General features: G+C 39.8%; 1 protein-coding gene across 2 annotated transcripts in view; it reads right to left on the reverse strand.

Moving 5' to 3' along the window:
• Nucleotides 1–2530: 2530 nt before the first annotated feature.
• The window catches only part of LOC101861790 (titin), a 31526-nt gene continuing 7441 nt past the window's right edge, over nucleotides 2531–26615 (reverse strand). Inside the window, exons 2-14 of one of the 2 annotated variants that reach the window (XM_005091369.3) lie at nucleotides 23080–24122; nucleotides 22534–22658; nucleotides 20598–20681; nucleotides 14205–14272; nucleotides 13688–13756; nucleotides 12509–12640; nucleotides 11970–12079; nucleotides 10850–10973; nucleotides 9848–10132; nucleotides 8428–8527; nucleotides 6985–7097; nucleotides 5450–5580; nucleotides 2531–4194 (exon numbers count right to left, since the gene is read on the reverse strand). In XM_005091369.3, the coding sequence (XP_005091426.2) occupies nucleotides 2649–4194; nucleotides 5450–5580; nucleotides 6985–7097; nucleotides 8428–8527; nucleotides 9848–10132; nucleotides 10850–10973; nucleotides 11970–12079; nucleotides 12509–12640; nucleotides 13688–13756; nucleotides 14205–14272; nucleotides 20598–20681; nucleotides 22534–22658; nucleotides 23080–24122 (3930 nt within the window). In that variant the 3' untranslated portion in view covers nucleotides 2531–2648. Of the gene's footprint in view, nucleotides 4195–5449; nucleotides 5581–6984; nucleotides 7098–8427; nucleotides 8528–9763; nucleotides 10133–10849; nucleotides 10974–11969; nucleotides 12080–12508; nucleotides 12641–13687; nucleotides 13757–14204; nucleotides 14273–20597; nucleotides 20682–22533; nucleotides 22659–23079; nucleotides 24123–26615 lie in introns of both variants that reach the window. The other variant, XM_005091368.3, reaches the window with a different exon arrangement.

The following is a 26615-nucleotide window of genomic DNA, read 5'->3' on the forward strand; positions in this document are numbered from 1 at the left end:
CTTTCCCCTCTCTTTCTCTCCTCTTTTCTAATCTCTCGACTTTATCTTTTCATCGTTTTGTTGCTGTTGTTTCAACTCTGTGCACAAGTTCAACAAGGACACATCACGTCAGAAGTGATAGATAGGATTTTGGATTGCCAATGGTTTGACAATACCGGTAGCTGTTGTTTCATATTTCATCATTCTATAACTTCTCACTTGGTCTCCTGCACTTTATCAAAATTTATCTCTCCTTTTCCCCCTACATTTTTTATGTCACCCCAGATAAACACACAATGGCTTAACATTGACTAAAAAAATAAAATTAATAAATTTAATAAAAAATAGATTTGAAAAAATCCGTCACGTGGTCAGGAAAAATGCCAGCTTTCTATTTTTCGGATTTTGTGGGGTGAACACAAATTGAAACACCAAAATTTTATTTTTATACTATTTAAACTATTTATGCACATGTAGAATATGTGTAACGTGACCTGCTTTTTAGACTAGACTCACGTGAAAGGAAAAACGTAAAGTGTAAAGACTCAAAACTGTAGATTTTTAAAGCAATCAAAAAAGGGAAGGCCAGATCTATCTTTCTTTTGAACGCCAGTATATTTCATTTAGCAGAAGATTGCACCACAGTTTGCTCAATAGACCTAACCATATCTATTTTTAGTATGCCATCGAATTTCGAAACGACTTGCGTTCGGTTAACCGCTCCGCGCGTATTTTTAGCGCAATAATAATCGATTTGCTGTAAAACTTATTCACCCAGCATTATTCCCTGTCCCAACACAACGAACAGCGCGTTTTATTATTTTTTTACAAACAGCGCGCATTACATGTAGGCTACTTATTTTGATAGGATATTGAACGCAATCTGCTCTCTTCGGCCACTCCAGATCCTCCCACGGATCACGTGACTGGTTAACCCTGGTCGCTAGTCGCTGGGCCAGAATAAAAGGGAGGCGGGAGGCGACTGAGACTTCAGTTCACACCACAAGTCACACACGAGTCGAGAGACTCTCGTGAGGTTTGGGCTCACACAGCCGCTTACTTCGATGAAACCTTACTCTTCAAGTGATGAAGTGTGGAGCTAAGGAAGGCGGGTCCGGGGCACTTTCCAGTGTGTCGGGCCCACCCCTCGTCCAGTTTCCTCTCTCGTCGGCAGGAGGAAAACGTCCGTACAGCTCCAGGGATGCTGACAGACGAGCAGACGAAGAAGAAATCAACACGATGCTGTTGTGATCCCACACTCGGTGGTGGGGAGTCCCCCCCATCACATCAACAAACTCGCCGGCTCGGTTCCGATCGACCGTTCGTCTCTAGCGTCCGTTGTCAAGGTGACGTTAGGACGGCGGTTTTGATTGAACCAGCCAGGGTCCGTGGGCGTGTCCTCCCCTCTGTTTGTCCAGCGGCCGCGCCATCACACAATAGTCCAGTGTGCTTTGCAGCGGACAGAGGGTGGACGGCCCGGGACCCACCCCCAGTGGGACTGACCGGAACCTGTGACTGGCCTCTGAGACCCACACAGCTCTGGTACGGTCGTTCTGGGGGAAACATTGTCGTCTGGACCACAGGCTATGTGTACTCGGTATCCCGATATATGGCAGGAGTGGAGGGAGCGAGATCAAGAACTGTTTGCTGTCACCATTGACAGTACATTACACGCACGCGCGCCCGCACACACTCAATCACACTCACACACACAAACTCGCACACACACATCACACAAACACACACATGCATAAACAAACACAAACACACACACCCTGGTACGCTAGAAGAGAGCGAGAACTGTTTGCTGATAAATTGCTGTCGTCATTGACGATACATTACACACACACACACGCACACACACACACATCCTGGTACATTTATTGTATTGGTAAGCTAGGCTAGGAGAGAGCGAGATCAGGAACAGTTTGCTGTCATCATTAATTCGTCATAATTATAATATGGCGTCGGTGGCCTCGTGGTCAGGTAGTTACAGGACCATCATAGTAATCGTCAGATTGCGGGTTAGAGTAACTTTGATTTAGTGGGTGTTGGCGGGTGCTCTGGTGCGGTTTGCTTCTTCTTAATCCTATTAAACATCTATCGTCCTTATCTCCCCTTCTTCTTTTTTTATGTTTGTTACTCTCTAGTAACACCTCATATCTTCTGGCGCTCACTCATATGACCTTATGCAGTTGCGAGCGCCATAAAACCTCAACTAAAACTAAAATGAAGTGAGTTAAAGGGTTCGAGCCTCAGCTGTTCATCCTGCAAGCAGCGACTTTGTTTAATCCAAGCTTGCTCATTTATAACAATATTATGTTTGTTGAAACTGAGTTATTTTTATTGATTTTAATGAATTAAGGGGAATTCTCCTTTCGTTAAATCCAATTCTTTGTTGAATCCAAGTGCCACTGTATATCTCTGCAATGAAAACATGCTTTCAAAAAAACTGTTCTAAAAAAAAAAAATCATATCAAAAGATTAGTAAAAGAGGACAACAAAATACCAGACACTCAATCATAATTAATTAATTGATGTACTCGGTCAGTGATCTCTATATTTACCAGCTTTATTACTTGACAGTATGATTATGATACAACACTGATCATGAACACTGACACCAAAATGGGGCATCAGGAGACAATGAAAAAACAATGGGACCACATCTACTGGTCTGTTGTCACTTTTGGTTCTCCACCTGGATCCACATTTCCAGCATTGTCTGTAGGAGCTCCCTGTTGTTTGTCTCCATTCTCCTCTACCTCCATAGGACTTTCCTTTACACCACTGTCATTGTCAGTTGTTTCTTCACTGTTCACCGACGTGGCCTCTGCTGTAGGCTCAGAAGTTGGAGGAGCACCATCATCCTGTTGTGTGTCTGACTGAGCTGGGGCTGAGCTTTGAGCTGGCATTTCCTCCACTATATTGACCTTCTTCTGACTGTCTTCGCTGGATTGTTCAGCTGAGGCTGTATCCATAGTCGCCTCTGATGAGGATTGTTGCTGGTGGCTACTGTTCTTACAAACTGGTGGAGATTCTTCTTGGACCAAAGGAGCCAAACTTTTCTCTTCAGGAGCTGGCGCCGGTGGGACTAGGGGCGGTTGTGATGATGAGCACGTGGTGGATGTGTCTGATGATTCTGAGATTTGTTGAGTTTCTTTCTGAGGCTGTTCGTCTGAGGAATCAAGTGAGGTTTCTGCGTGACCTGTGGGAGATGATGACGATGCTGGAGGGGGAGGGGGCGGCGATGGCAATTTTGGCTCAGTTTCCTTCTGTGATTCCTCTTTCCCAACTTCTTTGGGCTCATCCTCGACTCCGACTCCAGGGTCATGCTCAGGTTCGTCTGGCAATAGATCCACAGTCTCAATTTCTGAAGAAGTGTCATGAGGAGTTGCAACATCTTCTGACGTTTGCTCATTGCTCACGCTGGGCGCCTTGTCCTGAACTGGTTCTTTGTCACTCTCTGCTATGGTCGCCGCTGCCACCTCTGTCTCAGCAACTTCCACTCCAGAGCCAACTTGCACAGAGCCTTCTCCACCAGCTTCCAAATCTGCCTTGTCTGTAGTTGAGCCTGTCGGGACAGCTGATGAAGGAGTTTCTCCTTTACTTTCACCTTTCTCTGGAACCTCATCATCGTTAATTTCCAGTTCATCTTTCACCATGAAATCAGCGCTTTCATCCACACCTTCGCTAATAATCTCTCTCCCTTCATCCTCAGCCCCCTCCAGCGCTCCCCCTGCCAGAGTTACTTCCCCTCCTTCTTTCCCATCAGTGCTTACCTCACCCGGCTCTTTATTCAACCGTTTCTTTTTCTTAAACCTTTTGTCTTTGCCCTTCTTTTCTCCATCCTCCCCTTCTTCTCCCTTTAGTTTCAGACGACGGCTCTGCCTTTCTCCTTGTATCCTGGGTGTTTTTGCAGGCTTGGGCTGTGCGGCAGCACCAGGGTTCTTCCTCTTTTTGCCAGAGCGCTCTGCCTGCTTCACATCTTCTCTGGCTGTTGACACAGAGGGAGTTGCTGTGTCTTCTGTCTTCACTTCCTTCACATCTAACTGTGATTCATCCACCATTTCTACATCCTCTGGCTTAATTTCAGCAGTCTCTGAGACGACAGTTGTGCCTTCCTCTGCTTTGGTTTCAGGATTTTTCTCTCCCACGACATCGGGCTTGATCTCTCTGGCTTCAGCACGGGGTTTTTTCCTGGCTTTGTGAGACCTGTAAAGTACAAAGGGAAATAGATCATAAATAGTTCATTTTTTCAGGTATTATAGTAAGCAAACAACAAGGACTGAAAATCTACCATCATGTTCTTTTGATGCTTTCTAAAATTGTTAACCCTATCCGTACGTCATGCTTTACTTTACTATCGTATCCATACTACGTGGGGAACTCTGTGCCACACTTTCCAAAAAGGAAATTTACTCGTTAATCCGATCCGTACGCTTTGCATAGCAGTCTGTCAAAATGATTATTTGAGAAATGCTGAAGGTTTCAAAGAGATCTTCGTACTAGAAGTATTCTAAAATGTGAAGACCCCAGGGCATACGGAAATTGTTAAAAGAACTACAGTGGGTAGGCTAGTTTGCGCCCCATCCTAAACTGCTCAGACTCAGGCCTATGTAATGTTGTGTTGCCTGAAGAGAAAATTTAACCTAGGAAGATTTTAGGGTTTTTTAACATTGAAAGATTGAACATGTATGCTGCTAAGATGCTGTCCATTTGTAGTCCTGCTGTTATTTTTGTATTCCTTGGACTAGGGTCATGTCTCACTGCCCTCTTTACCGAATATGCAGTGTGGTAGTCTTGCTTGCATGTGTCACTACTCTACTTTTACAACTAGCCGTGCAGTTTTCAGAAGTAGATAATACTGAAGAGTGTTGTTTGTTTTAGTAGAGGTTTTACAGCGCTCGCAACTGCATAAGGTCATATGAGCGCCAAGGGGTGGATGTCAACAGAGAAGTCCTTAGAGGGAATCAGACTTACTCTGCTCACCCCTCTAGCTTCAACAGCACAAAGTTTGTTTCGACTATCAGGTGGGCCTAGCGATAGCATCGGCCGGGTTACGGGTCGGGTCGGGACTGTCGGATTTCAGACGATTGTCAGCAAACATGCAGGTCTATTCAATCTCAGGAACCCAAAAAAGTTCAAGAAATCAGGGAAAAAAAAGAATCAGATTTGAAAGCCTGTAACTCACTCTAAAGCAGCTCAACAGAAAAATTTTAAAATGTTGAGGCTGAAGACCTCTAGTAGCTTGACAGAGAAACTACAAAATTCTAAAGAGATTGGAAAATCTCATGGAGCTGAAATTTTCCTGGACTGAACTGTTAACTGAACAAGAAAACCTTCATAGAGAGGCTACTGGCAAAAATGAACCTACCCAGCAACACTAGTTAGTAGTAATTTAGGAGAGAAAACGTTGAGAGCAGTAGCAAACATCACATAAGAGTTTGCCATGAGAAGAGAGACTTACGAGGACTTGTTTAAGATCTTGGGCGCCCCCTCGCAGTTCTTGCACTCCCACTGTCCTGTGGGAAGAGCGTTGAGCCCAATGCAAAAGGTATGATAGCCCCTGTCGCAGCGATCACAAAACATCATCTTATCCTGGGGACAAAAAAAAAAAAGTTGTCATTACTTTTCAGTAACTAATAAAAATCTGTCAAATATAACAGGCACTAAATGAGGCTATATGATTGAAAATTTTAAAAAAAAATTTCTGTACTAAAAACTTTAGCGGAATATGAACATTGCAAAAGAGGTGTCAATTTAGGATTGTAGCCTACTTGTACATTTAGTCTTACTCTTACATCTTAGTGCTCATGGATGTTGAATTCTAAGGATAGGGGTCATTTTGAGATCCTCAAAACACACCCTTTTAGCAAACATCTTGTCATGTCGGAACCACTTGTTCTTTCAGCTTATTATAATGAATCTAAGGCACAAGCTCAAATCTACGGAAAATGTCAATGTGTTTGTCTAATTCAATTTCAAAGGGTTATTTATTGCTTTTTTAAGAGAGGTATCATTGGTGAATAGTAGTTCACTGCAAGTTAACCCAACAACAACAACAGCATTTCCACCACATTCAGTCAAGACAATCATATAAAACCTGTACAATAAAAAAAAAGTAGAAGTAAAACAGACTACAGCGAAAATTAACACATTACACCCGAAAGGTCTGGGCAGGAGATCTATTCCCAAATACTAAGCAAGGGGAAGTAACCCACCTAACCTGAATATAAACATTTAAGTTTAAAAAACACATTTAAAAAATACTTAACAAATTTAAAAAATACTTAACAAATTTTAAAAATTCTGAAAAAGTAAAAATTAGAAAGACAAATGAGCGTAGTTTCTGAAAAATATAACTATATATGCACAGAATCTTGGAAATGTTCTAACTTTAGTTCAATCCGGGTGTTCGACCCATCACTCTCAGTCTCGCGGACGGGCCCTAGATCTAAATTCTATATCTGATTAATCTGAATCGCCCCAAACTCCTGCTACAATGTTTTCATCAATATCTGATTCATCACTTGCTTGTTCTTGCCCAAATCCATCGTTCTTTGCTTTTTCAAGCTCAATTGTGAGACACCTTCGAAGAGTCGGAAATGCAATCACACTTCGATCAGCTCTAATACTAAAACTACTGGCCTGAAAAATTTTGTTTTGGTATCAAAAAGAAGAAAAAACATTTTGCAATAACTATGTAAAACGAAATCTCAGCCCCAGTCTCGTCAAGGTGAGACTTTGTTTCTAAAGATGCCTGGTCGGAGCAGGCGATTCTGGGCGAGTCACAGTGGAGCATGTAGGGAAATTCCTGGGCGATCCCAGGCGAGTTAGGATGTGATGTGTTAACCATTTGCATGATGTTGACCCTAAGAGCACCCCCCCCCCCCCTTCTCCAAAATGACCTAAATTATGTCAATGTGGTTTCGAGAACGAGGAAGAAGAAGAAAGAATGTCAATGTTGTCATAAAACATCAACAATCTCCATCGAGTACTGACCTCGTCATAAGGATCCAGGCATTCCACACAAGTCTTACACTCCATGCATTGCCAGGGATACGTTTTGATTACAGCGACCAACTCTTCTGTGAGGTCCAGACAGCTCATGTGGCCTTAAGTAACGATAAGAAGGAGACAAGACATGGTGATTTCAAGTTCACACTCAGTCGCCACAAAAGCACCCATATTTTGCAAACAACATAACTGTAAAATTGTAATATATAAAAGAAAGCCTAGGACCAGACCACACTAAACAGAGCCATTTGTGAAAAAACAGAAAACAGGGAAAACAAAGCACAATTCTGAAGTGAGAAAAAATGAGAACATTGAAAAATTTGCTAAAATAATCATTAAGGGCTGAAGAGAAGCAACTAAGCAGGCTACCCTTTATGGACACTAAACCATGAAAACATACAACCCAAGATTATCTTTTAAGACGAGGGGTAACGACATTTTTTTATGAGCAAACATAATACCCGTCCCTGTATATATATTATTAAGTCCTGACATGTATATCAATATGATCATTTTCTTTTAAGTTCTGTTTTATTGTTTTAGTAAGTGTTCTGCAGCACTTGCAACACAGTTAGGTCATATAAGTGCTGAAGGTTAGAGGTGTTACAAGACAGTAACAAACAAAAAAGGAGGAGGACAGATATAAAAATGAAAGATGTTTGAAAAGAAAGAAAGAATGAGTAAACCACACCAGAACAACCGCCAACCACCGACTGTGACTCTTATGGATATATAACACATTTACAGCAGGGACAGCAGGGGGTGGCTCCATAAATAAGAGACATTTGTACTGTTTAAATAGCTAGCACTTGTTCAAACATAATGGACTTTTCTCAGCATTCAGAGTATAGAATTCCCTTGACATCAATGGAGAGATCAATCGGCATTTACTCAAAAGCCCCATCTGTCAAATAGTCCACATAGTCACGGAGTAAAGTAAAATCTGATAAAATTCTTTTTGGACACAATAATACCTTTTCACTAGCACCTGACTACTTTGGGAAAAGCAAAGTAAACTGATCAAATAGCTTTCACGATTACTTTCATTTGTTTTGTTTTTTTAAGTCTTGTAAGTATCACCTAAAGAGAAATAAACTGTAAAAACGAAAGGTAAAAGCAAACACCATTCGAACTTCATAATTCTATTGACAGAGACATTTTTATAATAGACTTTCCAAACAACGTTTTTGACTCTCACCACAAGAACAAACTCATTTCAAACAAGAAGAAGTTGCACCACTACATCACACTGAGAGCCCACTCTTACAATTCAACTAATCTGTGACCTCTACCTCAGGGACAGAGCATTGTCTTCTTCTTGGAAAAGACCCCCTCTCCCCAACCTCCACTTACAGATAGTGTTCTTTTGTAACAAAGGTAACAACAACAACAACGGTTCACTTCAACACACATGAAAACTTCACCCACCAATTTTTCCACACTGAGCGCATTTCACCAAACGATCGTTTTTCCGCTCTTCTTTGGTCGATCGCTGCTTGCAGATCCTGCACTTCTCCAAGCCATGTATCTGTCAGACCAAAAAGGAACGGCAAAGATTTTAAAACACATTCTACAGAGATTTCAGTAAAAAGTGGGAGCTGAATGAAAGCAAACAGCACAAAATACGAATTCATGAAAACATAATTTTAATTTTTGTCTCTATTAACCCTATCCGTACGTTGAGTTTTACTATCGTATCCATACGACGTGGGGAACTCTGTGCCACCACTTTCCAAAGAGGAAATTTACTCACTAATCCGATCCGTATGCTTTGCATAGCAGTCGGTCATAATGATTTTTTGAGAAATACTGAAAGTTTCAAAGAGATCTTCGTACTAGAAGTATTCTAAAATGTGAAGAATACAACCCAGGGGGTACAAAATGACCCCAGGGCGTACGGGCAGGGTTAAGGCATTTTTTTTGGCGTAGAAGCAGTGGGAAATAAGTTGATGATAAGTCATTCACTATTGAGTGCCATAAAGTGTCTGGATTATGAAGTCAGGTGGCTGAAGTTGCAATGGCTGAGCCATTTGACCTTTTTGTGCTTTTTCATCATCAACTCTAAGCTATAGCCAGGCAATTGTTTCACACAATAATGACAGAGCCAAAACTCAAGCTTCTCTTATTATGAAAGAAACTCTTGAAGTCAGCTATAATACGATGCAGAATTTATTTAGCTTATGGACAAATGCAAATCCTTTCTCTCTCTTTCTCTTTTTCTCTATCTGTCCATTCCCAAGCAGCTGATAATCAGTTCTGTGAAGACTGAAAAGATCTACAGTAGAGATTTATTAAAATTTATGACACTACTCTACAAACACTTGCCTCAAAAGAAAACTAAAAATCACAAAATGACTACTCCAAAGCATTACAAATCTTGAAACTTTGACCTCTTAGTCCATATATCTAGTGGTTTGATGCATGAGAGGGGCAGGAGGTTACATTGCTCCAAATGTTGGCCAAAAGGTAAACTCCATAATGCCACTGGTGAACTTGTCTCCGCATCAGCTGACCCCAAGCCAAGTAGTTGCTGAAAGCTTTTCAGTAAGGAACAGAAATACAGAATCAATCAAGAAAATTAATAACATACATATCAAAAACTTCTTTTTAAAACACAGACAAAGAACGGTCAATTTTATTAAACCGTTCCAGGCTATCGCACCTGCTTTCTTCTTTAAAATCAAAAAGAAAGGAATCAATTAGAGAAGAGACACACAGCCTACAACCTCATCACAGAGTTGGTGTACAGCCATGAAAATCTCACCTTTGCAGGCATTTTCTTTGAGTCTGGACTTTCATTAGAATCCTCAAGGACCTCTTGAGGAGTGCTGGGGGCTGTGATACTCACACTCTTCTCTGCCGGGGCTGGGGTCTCCTTGCTGCTCTTCTTGGACTTCTTGGGCCTCTCTGGGGACGATGTGTGCCCCTTGGCGACGCCAGCGAGCTTTTTCTTACACGATGACTTGACCTTCCGCTCAACTTTGACAGGCGTGACTGTGACGGGCTCTTCCATCTCCACCGAGGCCGTTGCTACTTCATTTTCTTTGTTCTTGTTTGTGCCATCCAGGACGTCTTCCTGTACCTCGGCGCTGACAGGGGCCTCACTTTCCGCCTCGGGGACTGGCTCTGGCTTCTGACATAACAGAAAAGCAAAAAGAAACAAGATAGAAGCTGAATGGCAACACAGCTGACTTCTCTGACTAAAGAGATGCACATTCACAGGATTATGGCCATTGAGTACAGGGGAAAGTAAGACAGAAACAAGAAGGAAAGAAAAGAAGGAGGACATACCATTTCAAGATCATCACACACACCATAAAAAATTTACATCATTTCAGGTCATTACACACACACAGAAAAAAAACCCTAACAAAACAGACAACCTCCCCCTCCCTAAAAAATATAACCAAAACAATAAAATAGTTGTTACTTGAAGATCATCATAGACAGCAGTAAAAAAAACTTCTGTAGTCGAGCACGTATACCTCAAACACGTTGATACACAGAAGGCCAGTTTAACACACAATTCATCAATATACAAAGAGCAGAGTTAATGAGTTCCAGTCTGAAAAGAAAATTATGAACTTTCCATTTGGGGGCTGGGGGGTGGGGGTTAGTGTTTCAGTTTTCATAGCTCTTCACTTACTTAGTTGGTCGTAGAGGAGGGAGAGTGCGCTCAAATGACCTTATGCAGTTGCGAGAAACGCAAAACACTTACCAAAAAAAAAAGAAGAGAGGAGAGAGACAAAAAATAAACAGATAATGTGGAGAAATGAATTTTACAGTCACAACAAAGTCAATCAGATTCAGTGCTGTCAAAATAGCCTGTTTTTCAAATATCCACACGCACCTGTGCTACAGAACTAGCTCCCATCCGGATTCCTAGGGGAGGAGGGCGGACATATCGCACCAATTTGGGTGGGTCCTTCAGACAAGTCTTCACAGGAAAGCAGCTCAGCTCCTGAGCATTGTACCTTCGACAACAGAAACAAATCACCATTAGACATGTTGACCCAACACTTCCTGTCTTCTTGCTTAGGAAGATGCAGTTCTGAACAGGAGGGTTTCATTGACCTATTATCTGACATAAACAGCCATGAACGATGAAAACATGTCAATGGCCACAGATAATTTTTGCACACAAGTAGCGACAAAATGAAAAAAAAAAGATCACAGTATTCTCTTTTAATAAGGGAATTTTTCTTGGCTCATTCAATGATGAATGGAGCAGCGGTCAACTCCACTGCCATACTGGGCTGCTTTGATATAGTTAAATGTTATTAGGTTGACCTCTGAAAATAATCCTACACAAAAATAACACACCAGTAAACAAGATTAAAAGCACGCCCCGTGGTTGTTATCAAAAGGTGGATGTGAGGATCTAGTTTTTTCACTTTGCAGTTCGCTGTCACTTTTTTCACCATCATAAAAAAACCAGAATATATCTACAAACTATCCTAATCTAGGTCTAAATCAAGGATAACATTCATCTCTTCACAATGCAAACATCTCTCGGGAGTCGAAAGCTTCAAACACTAAAGTGTCTTGGTCACAGATACACCCTTGTGACCACACATCTAATAGTCTTGGTACCTTTACTTTTTCATGCTATTTTTATCTGAACTGAGCTGACCAAGCCCATGAGATGGCTGAACAATGAAGAAAAAGAGGTACAGAGCACAAAAATTTTATACGAATATCCCAAGTACTCAATCAATAAGTACACTCAGCATTAACAATACCTAAATGCACAAACAACAAACAGAATATTAAAGAATTTGAAACCTGGACTCCATATTCATACTGAACACAAAACAATAAAAAAGTTTTAACAATTCCGAGCCAAAATGATCTGGAGATCTCCCTTATTTCCAATAAAGGATGCCACACCTTAGCCATCTCACCAATTCTAAAAAAAAACCCCACTGTAGCCTCAGACTCAACGTTGACATTCATGGCCACAGACTTACTTGCGATAATTCTCCTGGAACTGACCCTTTATGACTGACACAGGATATGCTCCCCGTTTGGTTTGTTCTGGGGGTAATGTCTTGCAGTGATTCCGTGGGTAGTGAATGACCTAGATGGAATAAAAAACAAAAACAAACGAACATCTAATTTTTTAATTCTAAGAGCACAGAGAACAAGTTAGACTTTCGTTGGGTTCAAACTCTTCAAAGCATCAAGCTGGTCATGTTTCTACTGACATGTATGTTTGCTGATTACTCACAGCAATACATGAGAGAAACTGAAGTCAATTACTAGGTTAAAGACTGAATAGACGTGAAAGAAGAGGCAGACTTTTAACATAAAAATACGTAATAGATGACAGTACCGAATGTTACCTGACAAATTTTCGGTTAGTCTAAAGTACAAAACTTCCATTTACATTTTATTAATTCTTCACTTCAAAGGATTTTAAAGGTACAAATTAAAGTCAATATCCTTGTCTATGCACAATTTCTCATTTGAAAAATGTTGCCTTTTTAGCATCAAATAAAGGACTTACATAGGTCTGCAGGTCAAAATAAGCCCTTCTCTCATCTCTCTTTTCTCGCATCATACTTGAGTTGTACTCTGCTGCAGATTTCGCAGCCTTCTTGGAGTATGCCATTATCTTTGATTTGTCCAGTTTGGGCTGCTGCAGGAAAAAAAGAGAAAGAAAAACAACTCCAGGAAACACTTTCATTCATGAGCTTTGAGTTTGGGAAAAGAGGCGTACCTTGACACGATAACACTGATCTGATGCCAGAGATACGTAACAAAAGACAGACAATAAGAGCAGACAGACAATAAAGAAGTAGAAGCCACAAGGGGCACTCTCCTATCAGCCACTGAGCTGTGACAGAAGATAAGATAAGATAATACTTTATTATCCCAGAGGGAAATTTTTCTTGGCAGTACAGGACCATAAAAACACATGTAGGTATACATAAAAATTTACTCTCATTAAAATTCAATATGAAAAGAGAAGTAAAGCTGACAAAATGTACATTCACATCAGATGCGTCATTCAACCACACATAGGAATTTAATTACAAGACCTTTGGAGTTATATTACATATAGATACATATTCTAAAGAGCAACACATATCTATGCTCATTCTGACAAAAGCCCTATGCTAGATGGTAAAAAACTTCTTTTACATCTTTCTTTCTTTGTTTTTGGAGGTACATATCTGTACATATCTACAGAGACATAGATTGCTCTGAAGATTTTTTTTCCATTTGAAAATGATTTACACCTCACGTGAGACAATTCAGATCAGTAAAGTCCGGTGGAGATCTGTAACAATCCTTCCTGTCAGAGCCACACTCAAATAGAATGAGATACAGCATCCTGACTGTACAGACTGATAGAGACATTGAATAAATACAACTTCACTACTTAGGATTCGAACTCATGTTTTATGTGAGCAGTGTTGGAGAGCCTAACTATAACACTAAAGACTAGTTTGCTCTGATGAAAAATCACAAAATGTACAAAGTTGATAGAAAGTGGGTGAATGCCATTTTCAAAAACAAAACATTGCTTTAAAAAAATTAAACAATTCCATGTGCCATGTCTCCCCCTTCCCTGTTGTGCAAAAATGTAAACTGCATAAAAAAAATTAAAAACATTTTTAAAAAAAAGTATTTTTTCAATGAACTTAAGTCATAATAATGGGTAATTAAGCAGTTAACATACCACACAGTATTCCTTGTGCTTTTCACGAATGACTCTCTTCTGTTTTTCTTGAAGAACTGATACATATTCCTGGAAATATATTGACATATTAGAGTGAATAACCATAAAAACTAACCTGGGACCATACATTACTCTAACTCAAAAAGTGAGTAATGCTTTTTTTTAAAAAATCATTTAAAAATGAAATAAAGAAACAATATATCATGAAAAATTATAAGCAACATCCATAAGAACTGGTCCTATTATTTTTTCATAGGTGTCAACTCTTCATGTGCACTCCTTGCAACTCAACAAAGAAGATTAAAAATCGTTTGAATTGATTTATGTCATATTATATTAAAAAAGCCAATGGAATTAAAACGTGAACCCATAGAAAGGGTGGAACACACTTACAATAGGCTTATTAAAATGGTTACTAACATTAGCAAGCAACAAAAGAAACCAAAGATGGTCTTCTAAAATCAATTGCAAATATGATTTATATATATATATATATATATATATTATATATACAAACCCTATATTTATCATTGTAGTCTTTCATCATCAGGTCATACACTTCCTCACTCCTAAGGGCAGTCAAACCTGTTGGAAAGAATAAAACCAAACAGCCTGGTCAATACAACATATTTTCTCATCCTACAGTCTTTTTTAGCTTTAGTAAGTGATTTACGGCACTTGCAACTCAATAAGGTCATATGAGCACCAGAAGACTAGAGGTGTGGTACAAGAGAGTAACAAACATAAAAAAAAAGAAGAAGGGGAGATAAGGACGATAGATGTTTGATATGAAAGAAGAAGCTAACCACACCAGAGCACCCGTCAACCACCCACTTTTTTCATCTTACAGTCTGAACTCATGAAGAAAGAGACAAACTTATTGTACTTGTAGATAGATAGGAAATGCACACACAGTGTTCCTGATTAAATTGTAGGTAACAGTGGACAGGCAGTTATAGTTTAAGTAAGAGTATTACGACACTTGCAACACAATGACGCGGTCAGTACTCCCTATAGACGTAAGTCATTTTTGGCAGCCTTTGAGATAACGTCTGTATGCAATACTACACTCGATGAGGGCCAAAGACTAGAGGTGTTACAAGAGAGTAACAAACATAAAAAAGGAGGAGAGATAAGGACAATGGATGTTTCATAGGAAAGAAGAAGCAAACTACACCAGAGCACCCGCCAACCACCCACATCTTACAGTCTGAAGTCATGAAGAGGAGTGAGTGAGAGAGTGGAGAGGAAGGCAGATGGCAGAACATGACTAGAGAGCTAGAAAGGACAGAGCAGAAAATTTTACAAAGTGAATTTCTAAAAATTGCTGGCAGATGTCCAGCCAAGGATCTTTTGACTGAGGGGCACAAACCATACTTCAGGAACCACAAGAGCTCCCAGTTTTGACTTCATAATTAAGTTTTAACATCTAGTAAGGAGATAAACTCATACAAAAACGATAAACAGAAGCTGACAACACTTAAGTGACCATCAGCTACCTGTATGCACATACAAAACACTTGAATAAAAAGAGTGACGAAAGTCAGAAGATTGTTCGAGCAAAAAAAAAAAAAAAATCACATTGATACAATTAAGGTTATTTAGTGCTGGAAAAAAGGAAGACAGACAACAGAGGGGAAGTAAAGAAGTAGTACCTACCAATGGCACCTTCCAATCATCCGTTAAGTCACAAATCTCAAACCACCCGTAAAGTAACATGAATCCCACCCCCCTCCCCCCCAAAAAAATTAACACAATTAAAAAAAACAACAACCTTAAATATCTCAAAATGAGCAAATGACAGGGGAGTGTCAAAAAGGTGGCACCCAGCAGTAGGTTAACGACAGGTAAATGGGATGCCAATGAATCAGCCACCTGACTGGCCCAGCACTGCTGTGCAAACCAAGGGCTGATTAACAAGGACAGACTGCTTGCCCAGAACCCTCCCCAGGAGGCAACAACAGGGGGCCAATTAGCTCAGCCAGAGCCCAGAGCTGAACACCTCAGCCATCCTCTTCCTACAAACAGGAGCGGGAAACCAGCAAACAGTCTTCCTTGCTTATTGATTTCTTTCATTTCATTTTGTAAGAGGGTTTTTTTTCTCCAGTAGAAAAGACTTCGCCTAGCAATGACACTGTGCTTGCGACAGAGATAGTACAATGACAAGACTTTGCTTTACTCTTTGTTGAAGTCTTATACCCTGCTAGATACAGGGCAGGTTAAATATAAGACAGCAAGTTTTGTGTAACAAATATGAAACATGAAAAAATTCCACCATTGTATTTTCTGATAATCTAAGGTAACATGGAATTGAATAAAAGTTGTCACGTTGCAAAAAGCCAAATCCAAACAACTTTACAAATTAAAAGGGATCTGAAAAGCTTGCCAAGATAACAAAACTTGCTCAGGGCAACTTTCTGAAACCTAAACTGTCTTTGTTTTAGTACAGGTTTTTCGGCGCTCGCAACTGCATAAGGTCATATGAGCGCCAGAAGATTAGAGGTGTTGCAAGAGAGTAACAAACATAAAAAAGAAGGAGGGGAGATAAGGACGATAGATGTTTGATAGGAAAGAAGAAGCAAACCACACCAGAGCACCCGCCAACCACCCACCTAAACTGTCTGATTTAGATAGATTTATCGTACTTAACTTGACTGGCATACTTGTGTGTGAGTGTGTGTGTGTGTGTGTTTCTGTGGGTGTGTGTGGGTGTGTCTGAGTACGTGGCGAAACACCAAACCAAAGTGCCAGGAACTGGACAATAAAGATGTCTCATCTTATATACGTGGTGAACCACTTCCCAAAATGGTCACATTTTACAGGGGAAAAAAACAATTTAAAAAAACTCTCATTGAGTGAATCTGAAACCATACTTTCAAGAAATCAATGACTTTTTCACTAACTGAAAGTTTGTGAGCCCTATGGGCCAAGACTTTAAAACAAAAGACAGGTTTGAATACAGAAAAACACATTGACAAAATAATGGCTATTTAGTGCAGAAAAAATTAAAAATGAAAGACAAGACAGGAACAACTGGTGAGTTACTTGTACTTCAAAACCTCAACAACATCCTGTAACTGGCATGCTGACTCAAGCGTTAAAAGTATTTGATCTCATCAACAATTCAATTTCAGCTGTGTGCTACTTTAGCCTCCTTCAAAATCTCTTCAGCAAACAGAATTCTATACGCACACGATAACATTCCTACCGGCAAAAATGTCCATCGTATCAGTGCATTTGTCCGAGGTATAAGACTGCAGTAGAGTTTTGCCACAATTAAAAAGTTTTTTAAAAAAGTTCAATCACACTATGTTGTTGAGTGATAGTCTATCGAGAGCCTCAAATCGACAATAGCTACACAACTCCAGGAACAGATAAAAAAATATCCATAAAAATGAAAAGAAGTAAAAGAAGCAGATCAGGCCAACCTGTTCAAAGACATACAGCTGTTCTCTCTCTCCCTGTCCCTCCAATCCTACCCCCCTCTTCCTATCCCTTTCTCCCCCCCTCTCTCTCTCTCACTCTCTCTCACTCCCCCCCCCCCCCACCCTGCTTGCCACTTTTTCTGCTCAAATAACAAAAGACAAAGTGAGCAATTAACTACCTGCAGAGAACATAATGAAGCTCCTGCAGGCTGAAACAGAATACAGATGGCACCACCCTGCAGGCATCTTGTCGTCATCACACAACTCCTGAGGTCATTTGCCCACTAACTCATTAGCACTTTATACCCACCATGGTTTTCCCCCCCCCGAATTAAAACGTCTAATTATTATAAGTAGAAAAATGGTATATAATAAAAGGAAACATCAGTTCCGACTAAAGAATTGGATAAGTCGTCTTCTTGGAACAGCTATTGTGCTACACCATTAAAAAAATAAACGGCAAAAATGTTTAGCTTGGAAGGTAAGTTCATCAAACGGAGACTCATTGTAAGGCTTTTAATGAGTACATGTACCCTATAAAAAATGGGCCATAAGTAAAGATGTGAATAAATGACATGCCTATACCAGAGGAAAAAGGGCAAAGTAATCCACAAAGTTGCCAAATAATCATTAATGCAAATGATATGTCATGACTTCTATCAGTAATAAATTGGCTTTTTACAATCATGATTGTCATAATAAATTAGCGGTTTTGGTGTTTGTTGTTATTACGCCTACTCAAAACCAACAATTTTTTCATTACCGACAATAAAAAGACATTTTTGATCATTGTATTCATGTCAATTTATGAATGTTAAGCATCTAAATTTGATGATCTTGTCAGCTTCTAAATAATAGATATCTGAAGATACTAAACCATGCAATTAATTGTTTGCTTAGTTGAAACGTTAAAATATTCAGGAGGAGGTTCTCAGGTTATGACTGCCATAAGGCCTATAAAATTGGTTTTCTTTTTTTAGGAGGTGGGTGGAGAGTGAGGTTTGGGAAAGGGGTGTAGTTTGTTTCTTTTATTTGTTTTTCTTTTGTTATCTTAAATATGACAATTACACTTATAAATTTCAGTGCTTTCTCTTTGAGCATTGGCCCTGAGTTGCTATTCTTCCACTTGTTGCCTTCAGAAACATAATTTGTAGAGGAGATCATTGATTTGGTTCATTGCCTGTTGCATGCGCATTACTTAATTTGGTAAAACGCGCCAAAGCTTCAAATTCTGCTTTCATTTTCCGAATGCTTAGAATTTACATTTTCTCTACATTAATAAATAGTTTCGCAATGGCTCTCGTTGAATTTCCTTCAGTGCCCAGTTTGATATTTTGTATCTGTTCTTGTGGAGAAAGAGTTTCCTTCTTGCGGGTAGACATCGCTTCTTGTCTTTATGTGCTCAGAGCCTGTGTACTTTAATCGGGGTTAAAAGCTATATAATGCCATATTTTATTACTTTGATTTAATCTCAGTAGCAATAGCCATGACAGCAGCATGTGTTGTATGTCAGTGAAGGTATTACCTGTATTACCTGTCCTGGGCAACAATGTCATTGCACACCGGACAGGTCCATAAGTGCTCAGTTCCCCCAGCACCAAAGCCCGCAAGGCATCCATACTGATTGTTCCGGTGGCAGTCTGATTATGGCGACGTCTTTTCTTTCCAGATAATCGTTCCTTTCTTCCTTCTCCCCTCTCTATCCACATTCCTCGCATCCTAATGATTGCATGGTGTTCTGCTGTCTCCCTGTCTTCTTCATCCTGCAAGTTTTTCTCCAGGGTCTTCAACACTTCTCCTTTGTCAAATTTCATGTCGGTGAAGGTGTTTGTATTTTATACCTCTCACCTAAAGTTCTTTTTTTTGTTGTTTTTTTGTCCCTTGCCCATTTCTATGATATTGACGCCATCTGATTAGTAGAAAAAGGTGCTTATGAGAGTGCCCAATAATGTACAACGTACAAAATTGTTATGACATATAACTGTTACATATAGATCTTCATCTAAAGTTCATTCTATTTGTCCATGTCTGATGACATCAATTCAGTTTGAGCTACAATTTGTTTCATCTGTCACATTTTAAAGACAAGACACGGACATGATTTACATTTCGGCGTAGATGGCATCATCATCAGCGGTTGGATTTTTCTGTAAGAGACATTTTTGTTTGCGCAAAGGGACATAATGTATGGTTCAGAGACATGGAGGCTCACAGCATCAGTAGCAAGGAAACTGCAGAGCTTCGTAAATGGATGCCTACGAAGGAAAGTGGGGATCAAGCGGTACGATCGAGTCACTAATGCTCAACTGTGGGAAAGGACAAGCCAAAGGCCAGTAAAGGAAGACATACAGGTGAAGAAATGGAAATGGATTGGACACACCCTGAGGAGACCCCCGACAAGCATCACCAGGCAGGCTTTAACGTGGAACCCACAAGGAAAACATAAGAAGGGAAGACCAAAGATGACATGGAGGCGAGCGGTACAAGCGGAAATTGAAAAAGCGGGGACATCATGGAAACAGATAGAAAAGGATGCTCAGGACAGGCTTCGCTGGAGTAATGCAGTTGATGGCCTGTGCTCCACTGGGAGTTAAAAAAGGCGAGAGAGAGAGAGAGAGAGACAGAGACAGAAAGGGACATAAAATCTTGTGGCTGCCGTGAGTGCAGTTAAATTTTACAAAGTGTATCAGATGAGGATGAAAGTGTCCAAGGCTAAAACAAACTAAATGTGTCACGATGTGGAAGACAGAGCCTTGTAATAAAACAAGCAAATGGGTCACCACCACTCTACGAACCAGTGACACTTCTGTTCCAAGTTCATGCTGACGTTCATTGTTTATGACTGGGCATATGGAAGGGCCAATAATCTCACCTATAATTTGTGTGTGTTGGGGGGCTAATGGATTATGCTGGTTCAAATGCCTCACTCATCTGTAGTTGAAAATTTGTGAGCGACTGGTCAACTTGAGTAAACAGTGGGAGTCTGTACGATACAACCATATTTCGCAAGGAGCAGAATAGGATAAAAAGATGGGTTGAAAGGAGGTAAAAACGCCAACCACACCATAACGATCACCAACTACTTGTACAAAAAAGGCATACATCCAAACGACACCAAGACAAAATACCAAGAGGATTCAAAATGACATTACCACCTCAACCTGAAAATGGACAAAATCGAACAAATACAGGCAACATAAAAAGTAGACAAAAGACACAGATAAGTCACAAAATATGTAAAACAAAAAAGTTCTTCACTAAAGTCAATACGATGACGGTATTAAAAAAAACTATGTTGAGAGGGGAACAAACTAGAACAAGACTAACACTGGAAATACAACACCATATCACAGCATCCTCCCATTACCTGTTAAATAACAAACAGACGAAAAGGAAAAAACCCCCCCAAAACCCCCCCATAAAACAGGCATTTGATGGTCGTTAAATCATGCATGAAATGTAGCACAAGACATTCCTGAGCTCACCTAAGTCGGACTGAGTCTCCGTCACAACTCCCTTCTCCCTCAGGAAATCCTTCTCTTCTTTGTCACAAGTTCGTCTGTACAAGTCTGAAAAAGGCAACACCCAGGCACAAAATGTTTCTTTTATTCGAGAATTATCATCATGACATGTAATGATCATGCAGACATTTTACTATACAAAAATCAAAACGATGGAGTGTCAAAATGTGTTTCAATTAGTGTTCTCAGACAAACTTCTTTATCCTACAATGCCATAAGGAGGAAAATCATCCATACCATAAGGTACTTAATAATTAATAAGTTTTCTGCCTTCTTACTGCTTGAACAGTTTGGGTTTTTTAAAAATAGCTATCATACCTGAAGTTCTCACCTGATACTATCTTCAAATTATGCTTTCAAGAAAACATGTTTTAAACAGCCGCCATCAACACAATTTAGATCATTCAGGAGATGGGCTTCCACTCTGTTCGTCAGGGCCAAACTGACTCGTCTCCTGGGACATTTCAGTAATCCACTTTCAGCACTTTTCAAGGACCCCCAAGCGACTGTTGAGTTCCTGCATGCTGTTGGCAACGCTGGCCGTTTATGACGCCACAAAAGAAAGACGGAGATCATCATTTAATTTGTCACTTTCTCCCTGGTATTAGATATATAAGCCGCCAAGAAGAGCTCTCCACCTGTCTCTGTTGTGGGCGATCTTCTCCAGCTGTGTCCCTAATGCCCGAGATCTGTCTCTAGATTAGATCTTGCTCCCAGGTGGATCTCGCCCTTTCTCTCTTTCTCCTGCCATAAAGGTTCCATCTGAGATTTTTTCTTGTCACATTGTGGGCTGGTTTCTTAAGCAGGTGTAATCTTCTTTTTTGATCACACATTCAATTGGTTGGGTTTTTTCCAACGTATTCAGCACCATAATACTACATTTCTGATGGTGTCCGGTCCGTGAATTTTTGCGATTATCCTAAAACAACCATTGATGAAGGACTATAATTCATTTACCATCTACTTTGTTAGCGTCCAATTTCGAAGCTATAAAACATTACATTCTTTACATTTATGTAGAAAAGTCAGATCATTGTACTTGTGCTGATGCTTCCAGATCGTCAGACAGACAGTGACTGTCAGGAGTGCTTCCTTTGCTTTTCCAACCCTAGTCTTGACATCAGAGACAGTTCCTCCCATGCCATCTATGACTTTCTTGAATGTTTAAGAGGTTACTTCATCCATGGCCACCTCATTAATCTTCATGTCTTCTTTTACACTAGTGTTGATCTTCAGAACTCTTGTTAGTCTTTCCTGGGTTCACCCTCATGCCTGTGCTCTGTGAGATCCTTACCAGGTCCTGTGTCTTTCCCTTCATTTGCTGGTGACAGTGGGACAGCAATGATAGGTCATCTGTAATGTCTATGTCCTCCCACGGAGACAACAGCATCCACTGGATTCCCTATAACATCTTCACTCTTCAATTGATTTCATTATTCAGCCTATGGTGAGTAGAAAAAGGAATGATGACAGTAAATTATAAATATCCCTGTGTTCACTCCAGCCGGCACCTTGAAGCTTCTTGTGAACTGTCCGTCATGGATGACATTGCATCTGGATCCCTCAGTTGTTTTGCATCAACCTCACAAGTTTTAGTTATAATGGTAATTCCTAATGTCACAGCAGTGTTGTGAGGTACACGCTGTCTAGTGTCTAACGTTTTTTTCACAGTCAACTTACTTGACAAGAGTGTGTGCGTATGTGTGTGTGTGTGTGTTCCACTCCAAAGATTGCTTTAAGATAATTCTTAAGGCCCGAGAGACTGTCACTTGTTAAAACTTCTTCCCACACAGGAATCAAACATGGATCTTCTGCATTTGACGGCAAAGCATCAAACCGCCACTATACAAAAGTTTTCAATATTATTGTTGATATAAATATTATTTGTATAAGACTTTACCCGGATACTTCCTTTTGAAAGACTTGACTTTGAGGTATTCACTGATTTGCTCTTGCAGCAAATGCCAGTCCCCTCCATCCTGCGGCCACTGGTACTCAAACAGGCCCTCAGCAGACACTGAGTGACTTCAGGGAGGGAGAAGAAACAGAACAAGGTCAGAACTTTTCACAAAACACAAGAAACTTTAATTACAAGGATACCCCTGATTGTTTTAAAAATGCCTGACACAAGAACCCCCCAGGAACGACAAGAAAACTAATTAAGTGAATTCACTTCACTTTTATTTGAAAATGTTATCTAAAGGGATCAAAATATATATGTGGATACTAAGGTATTATGAACTATCACAGTTTTATGACATTATCGAAAAACTATAACAAAAAAAAAGGCAAGAAAAATCACAACTGATTGCCAGACTGATACTGAGTAAAACAACATGTCAAAATTTAAAAAACGAAAAAAAAAGTAGTGGGTAATATGACGTTTGACGACCAGGAATTCTTTGGAAGAGAACACTAGAATAATAAAAGTTAAAAAGAAACTTACTCTGTATCTTCAATGACATCTGCACCACTTCCTTCTTTACTAGACCTTCGAGATGACTTTGATGGCACTGGGGTCTCAGTGTTGGAATCTGATGCAACAGAATCTTTGGTGGCATCATCAATGCTAATAGTGTTTCTGAGGCGAATATCCTCGGTGTCTGAAATTATGGACATCTTGGTTTCTGTGTCAGATGCTTCCGAATCTTTTGTATCTTCACCAGTGAACAACTGCTTTGGGGGAAGAGGGTAGTTGAAGGTCGACTCGACCGCTGATGCATCCCCAGAAGACTGATCCAATCCCATCCTTGTTTCCTCATCAATATCGTACACCATCTCCGGCACATGGATTGGTGCATTGGAACGTTTTTCAACAGTCACTTTCTCTACTGGTTCAATACAAGGTGTTTTACCATTGTCATTTTCCCCTAAGTTAAAAGAACTCGGTTTCAGAAATTTGAATTCAGTAGCTTCATTTGAAGCAGATGACGATTCACAAACGTTTGACGCCTTTTCGTCATATCCTGCCACATCTTCACTACACTTATCATTTCCAGCATCAACAGAACTCTCAGCAATGCTTTCTCGGATACCCATACCATCTGCAGTTTCTCCTCCACTGACCCCATTTTCATTATCATTGTCAGTCAATAAATCAACTTCCATGCTCTCTTCAGAAAATGTTTCCTTTCCCGATACCATGACATTTTCATCTTTTTTACACCAAGCCTCATCTGCAGCTCTGGACGTCGGTTGATCACCAACAACTGCTTCTTCTTTTGATGACTGCTCTACTGTTTGGCTGCACAGAGGTTCTTCTGGTATCTGCGTTACACTCTGGCTCTCAGGTGGATTTTGATTTTCAGAGACCGATACTGTTCCATGGTCCAAACAGGAAGCATTTTCTTCCCCTGTAGGAGCAGTAGGTTGATTGACACATCCTTCACTTGTTGAGCCAGCCTGTGTTGTCTGTGGCAGTGGTTCAGAACCTACTGGCACATCTTCTTGCAAAATTCCACTTGCTGTTTCTGGGGCTGATTCTTCTGTCTGTAGACGAAATCATTTTAATATTGTTAAATTTTAAAAGTAACACTGTTGTTTACCAAAATAGAACATTATGAAACATAAATTTTAATTTGAAAGTAAAAATCCAAACTTGTATTTCTTCGTCCGACTTATGTAATGATAAATAAGTCAAGCTGATCGAATGTCATGCATAATTGTGTGGAGGAAACTCAGTCTATTGTAGGGTAGCTCCATTTAATTGACAAGCTTGGTGTGTTGGGGACATTTTGATGGACATCCCTAGCGAATCGACTGAGAGAACCAAAACAAAAACTTCACTGAGCTGTTGTGTGCACATATATATCACTTTCCAGTTATCCCCTCTAAAAGGTGTTTATAATACATTTGGCTGAAAAGCTCTTTTCACCACTTTCATTTTTTCCCCTTTATTCTTCCTTTTTCTTTTTTTTACTTGTCTCTTTTTCCCCCCATCTTTTTGAACATTTGGAGTTTGGAGCCAAAAAAGAGCCGGAGAGCCAAATGAAATTCTTCAGGCCAGATGCGATCCAAAAGAGCAAATTTTTTAATGAATTGACTCCAAAACAACAACCCTGAATGTGACTATTAGGACACAAACATGATCCTGTGGAGTATCAGCCCTGACCCCCCCCTGTTATTCCGGTAACCTCAGCCAACCCTGATCCCTCTAGGGTCATTTCCGGTAAAACGATGGGGTGAGAATAGCGAGACAAGGGTTACTTCCTTTGTTAATGCAGCAAGGAAAGAAACCAATCATGCAACAGCATAAATAAGAGCCTGTGCCAGAACCTGGCACCCCTAAACATGTCACAGAAGTAAAAAATTAAGAACTACTTAATTTCCATTTCAATGCCATGAATATGTAGGTAACTGGGGTTATTTTCATAATCATGTGCAATTACAGCAGCAATATATATATCTTGTAAGAAATTTAGTTGTTAGATGGTCACGTTGGGATTCTGACATGCATAAACTATGATGACAGTGACAGGAAAAATCTCTACTAGTGATAAAATTTGAACAACCCCATCTGTTTAAAGTTGGTATCTCTACTACTTTTTACACCAGTATCAATCCTTTAAAATATGAAAAAGAAAATTCCCATCCGATTTTGTGATATTTGGTGTAACATGCCATCATAGTTATGCCACGTCAGATAGCCTGACCAAAACAGATTTCAGCTGTCTAGTAATTGAGTTTTATTGCTAAAAGTTTGTCCAGACATTGTCAAAATGTACAATTCTGTATGATCTCAATGACAACAGATGCAAGTCAGATACTTTTAAAGAATGCAATTGACGAAAATTTTGAAGCCTGATGAAACTGTAAATTTACATGTATGCCTGAAATATGATGGCTTTAGACTTACCCTCAGTACCATTAAAGTTTTGAAGACTTCTGACAAAAATGTGTGTTTGGAAGTAATTGCCACGCTGTTGTCATGTGACATGTGACTGTGACATGTTGAAATGGGCAAAAATGGCAGCAAAATCACTTTATTTTATCATTTCTAAGATAAATCTTTATAAAACAAAGATCGTTTGCTTGTGCTGCTACGGTAGCATATCAACAACACATTATGCCACAAACAGAATAATATAAATGTGTTTTCTTATAAGAGTACAAAATAATACTGCATCACATCATGTAAACGAAGTGACTATTTCTCAGAACGCTCGGGAAAATAAACTTGACTTCTATTTCTCTGAGCGGTTTCCGTTCCCGAGATTTTTTGGTTTTTTCTAGATTTCTGCGTCATCTTCCATTCTACCATTCTCTGAGGACGAGGACTGGGAAGAAGCATTTTTGCATCCAATTCAATTTCTAGAGCTAGAGATTTTTAAATGTCTGATCAGTCTTCAATTGTGGTTGGGGCGACTTTATTCACAAATATAAACAACAAATCTCGAGAGCATAAAAGCTATTCTGAGAAAAAGAGTTAAGTTACATGAAAGCTACAGCGAGCCCCTATCACACCTCTGTGATTGGCCCAAATATAGAAGACATTATATTTCCACCATCTATTTTTGTCGTCTTCCACGGTTGCCCCCAAGAATGTTGGATTTCCCTCGCCAGTGACTGCTCACCAGATCTCACCGTGTTTGTTTGTTTTTTGGTATTAATTTGCGTATAATATGTTTTATGAAAAACAATCTCAGAAATTCTCTTTCCATAATTTACCTGTTCTCCTCAAATTTGTACACCAATCACACACACACACACAAAGCATGTTGTGTGCACACACACAAACACACACACACGATATAAATTTACACCAGTTTCAATGTGACATTCGTGATGCTCTTGCTAGTAGTTCCCCTTTTAATATAGAAACCCTCAATACCATCATGAGGAATATTTTAGATGATCATGCTCCAGTTAAAAAACGAAAATTATCTCATCGACCTGTTGGTAGGTTGTTTAATTTAGAAATAAAGGCTGCAAAAAAAGAAAAAAAACAAGCGGAAAGAAAATGGAGAAAAACACGACTTGAAG

The sequence above is a fragment of the Aplysia californica genome, unplaced genomic scaffold (genome assembly GCF_000002075.1).
Source record: "Aplysia californica isolate F4 #8 unplaced genomic scaffold, AplCal3.0 scaffold00029, whole genome shotgun sequence".
Classification (NCBI taxonomy): domain Eukaryota; kingdom Metazoa; phylum Mollusca; class Gastropoda; order Aplysiida; family Aplysiidae; genus Aplysia; species Aplysia californica.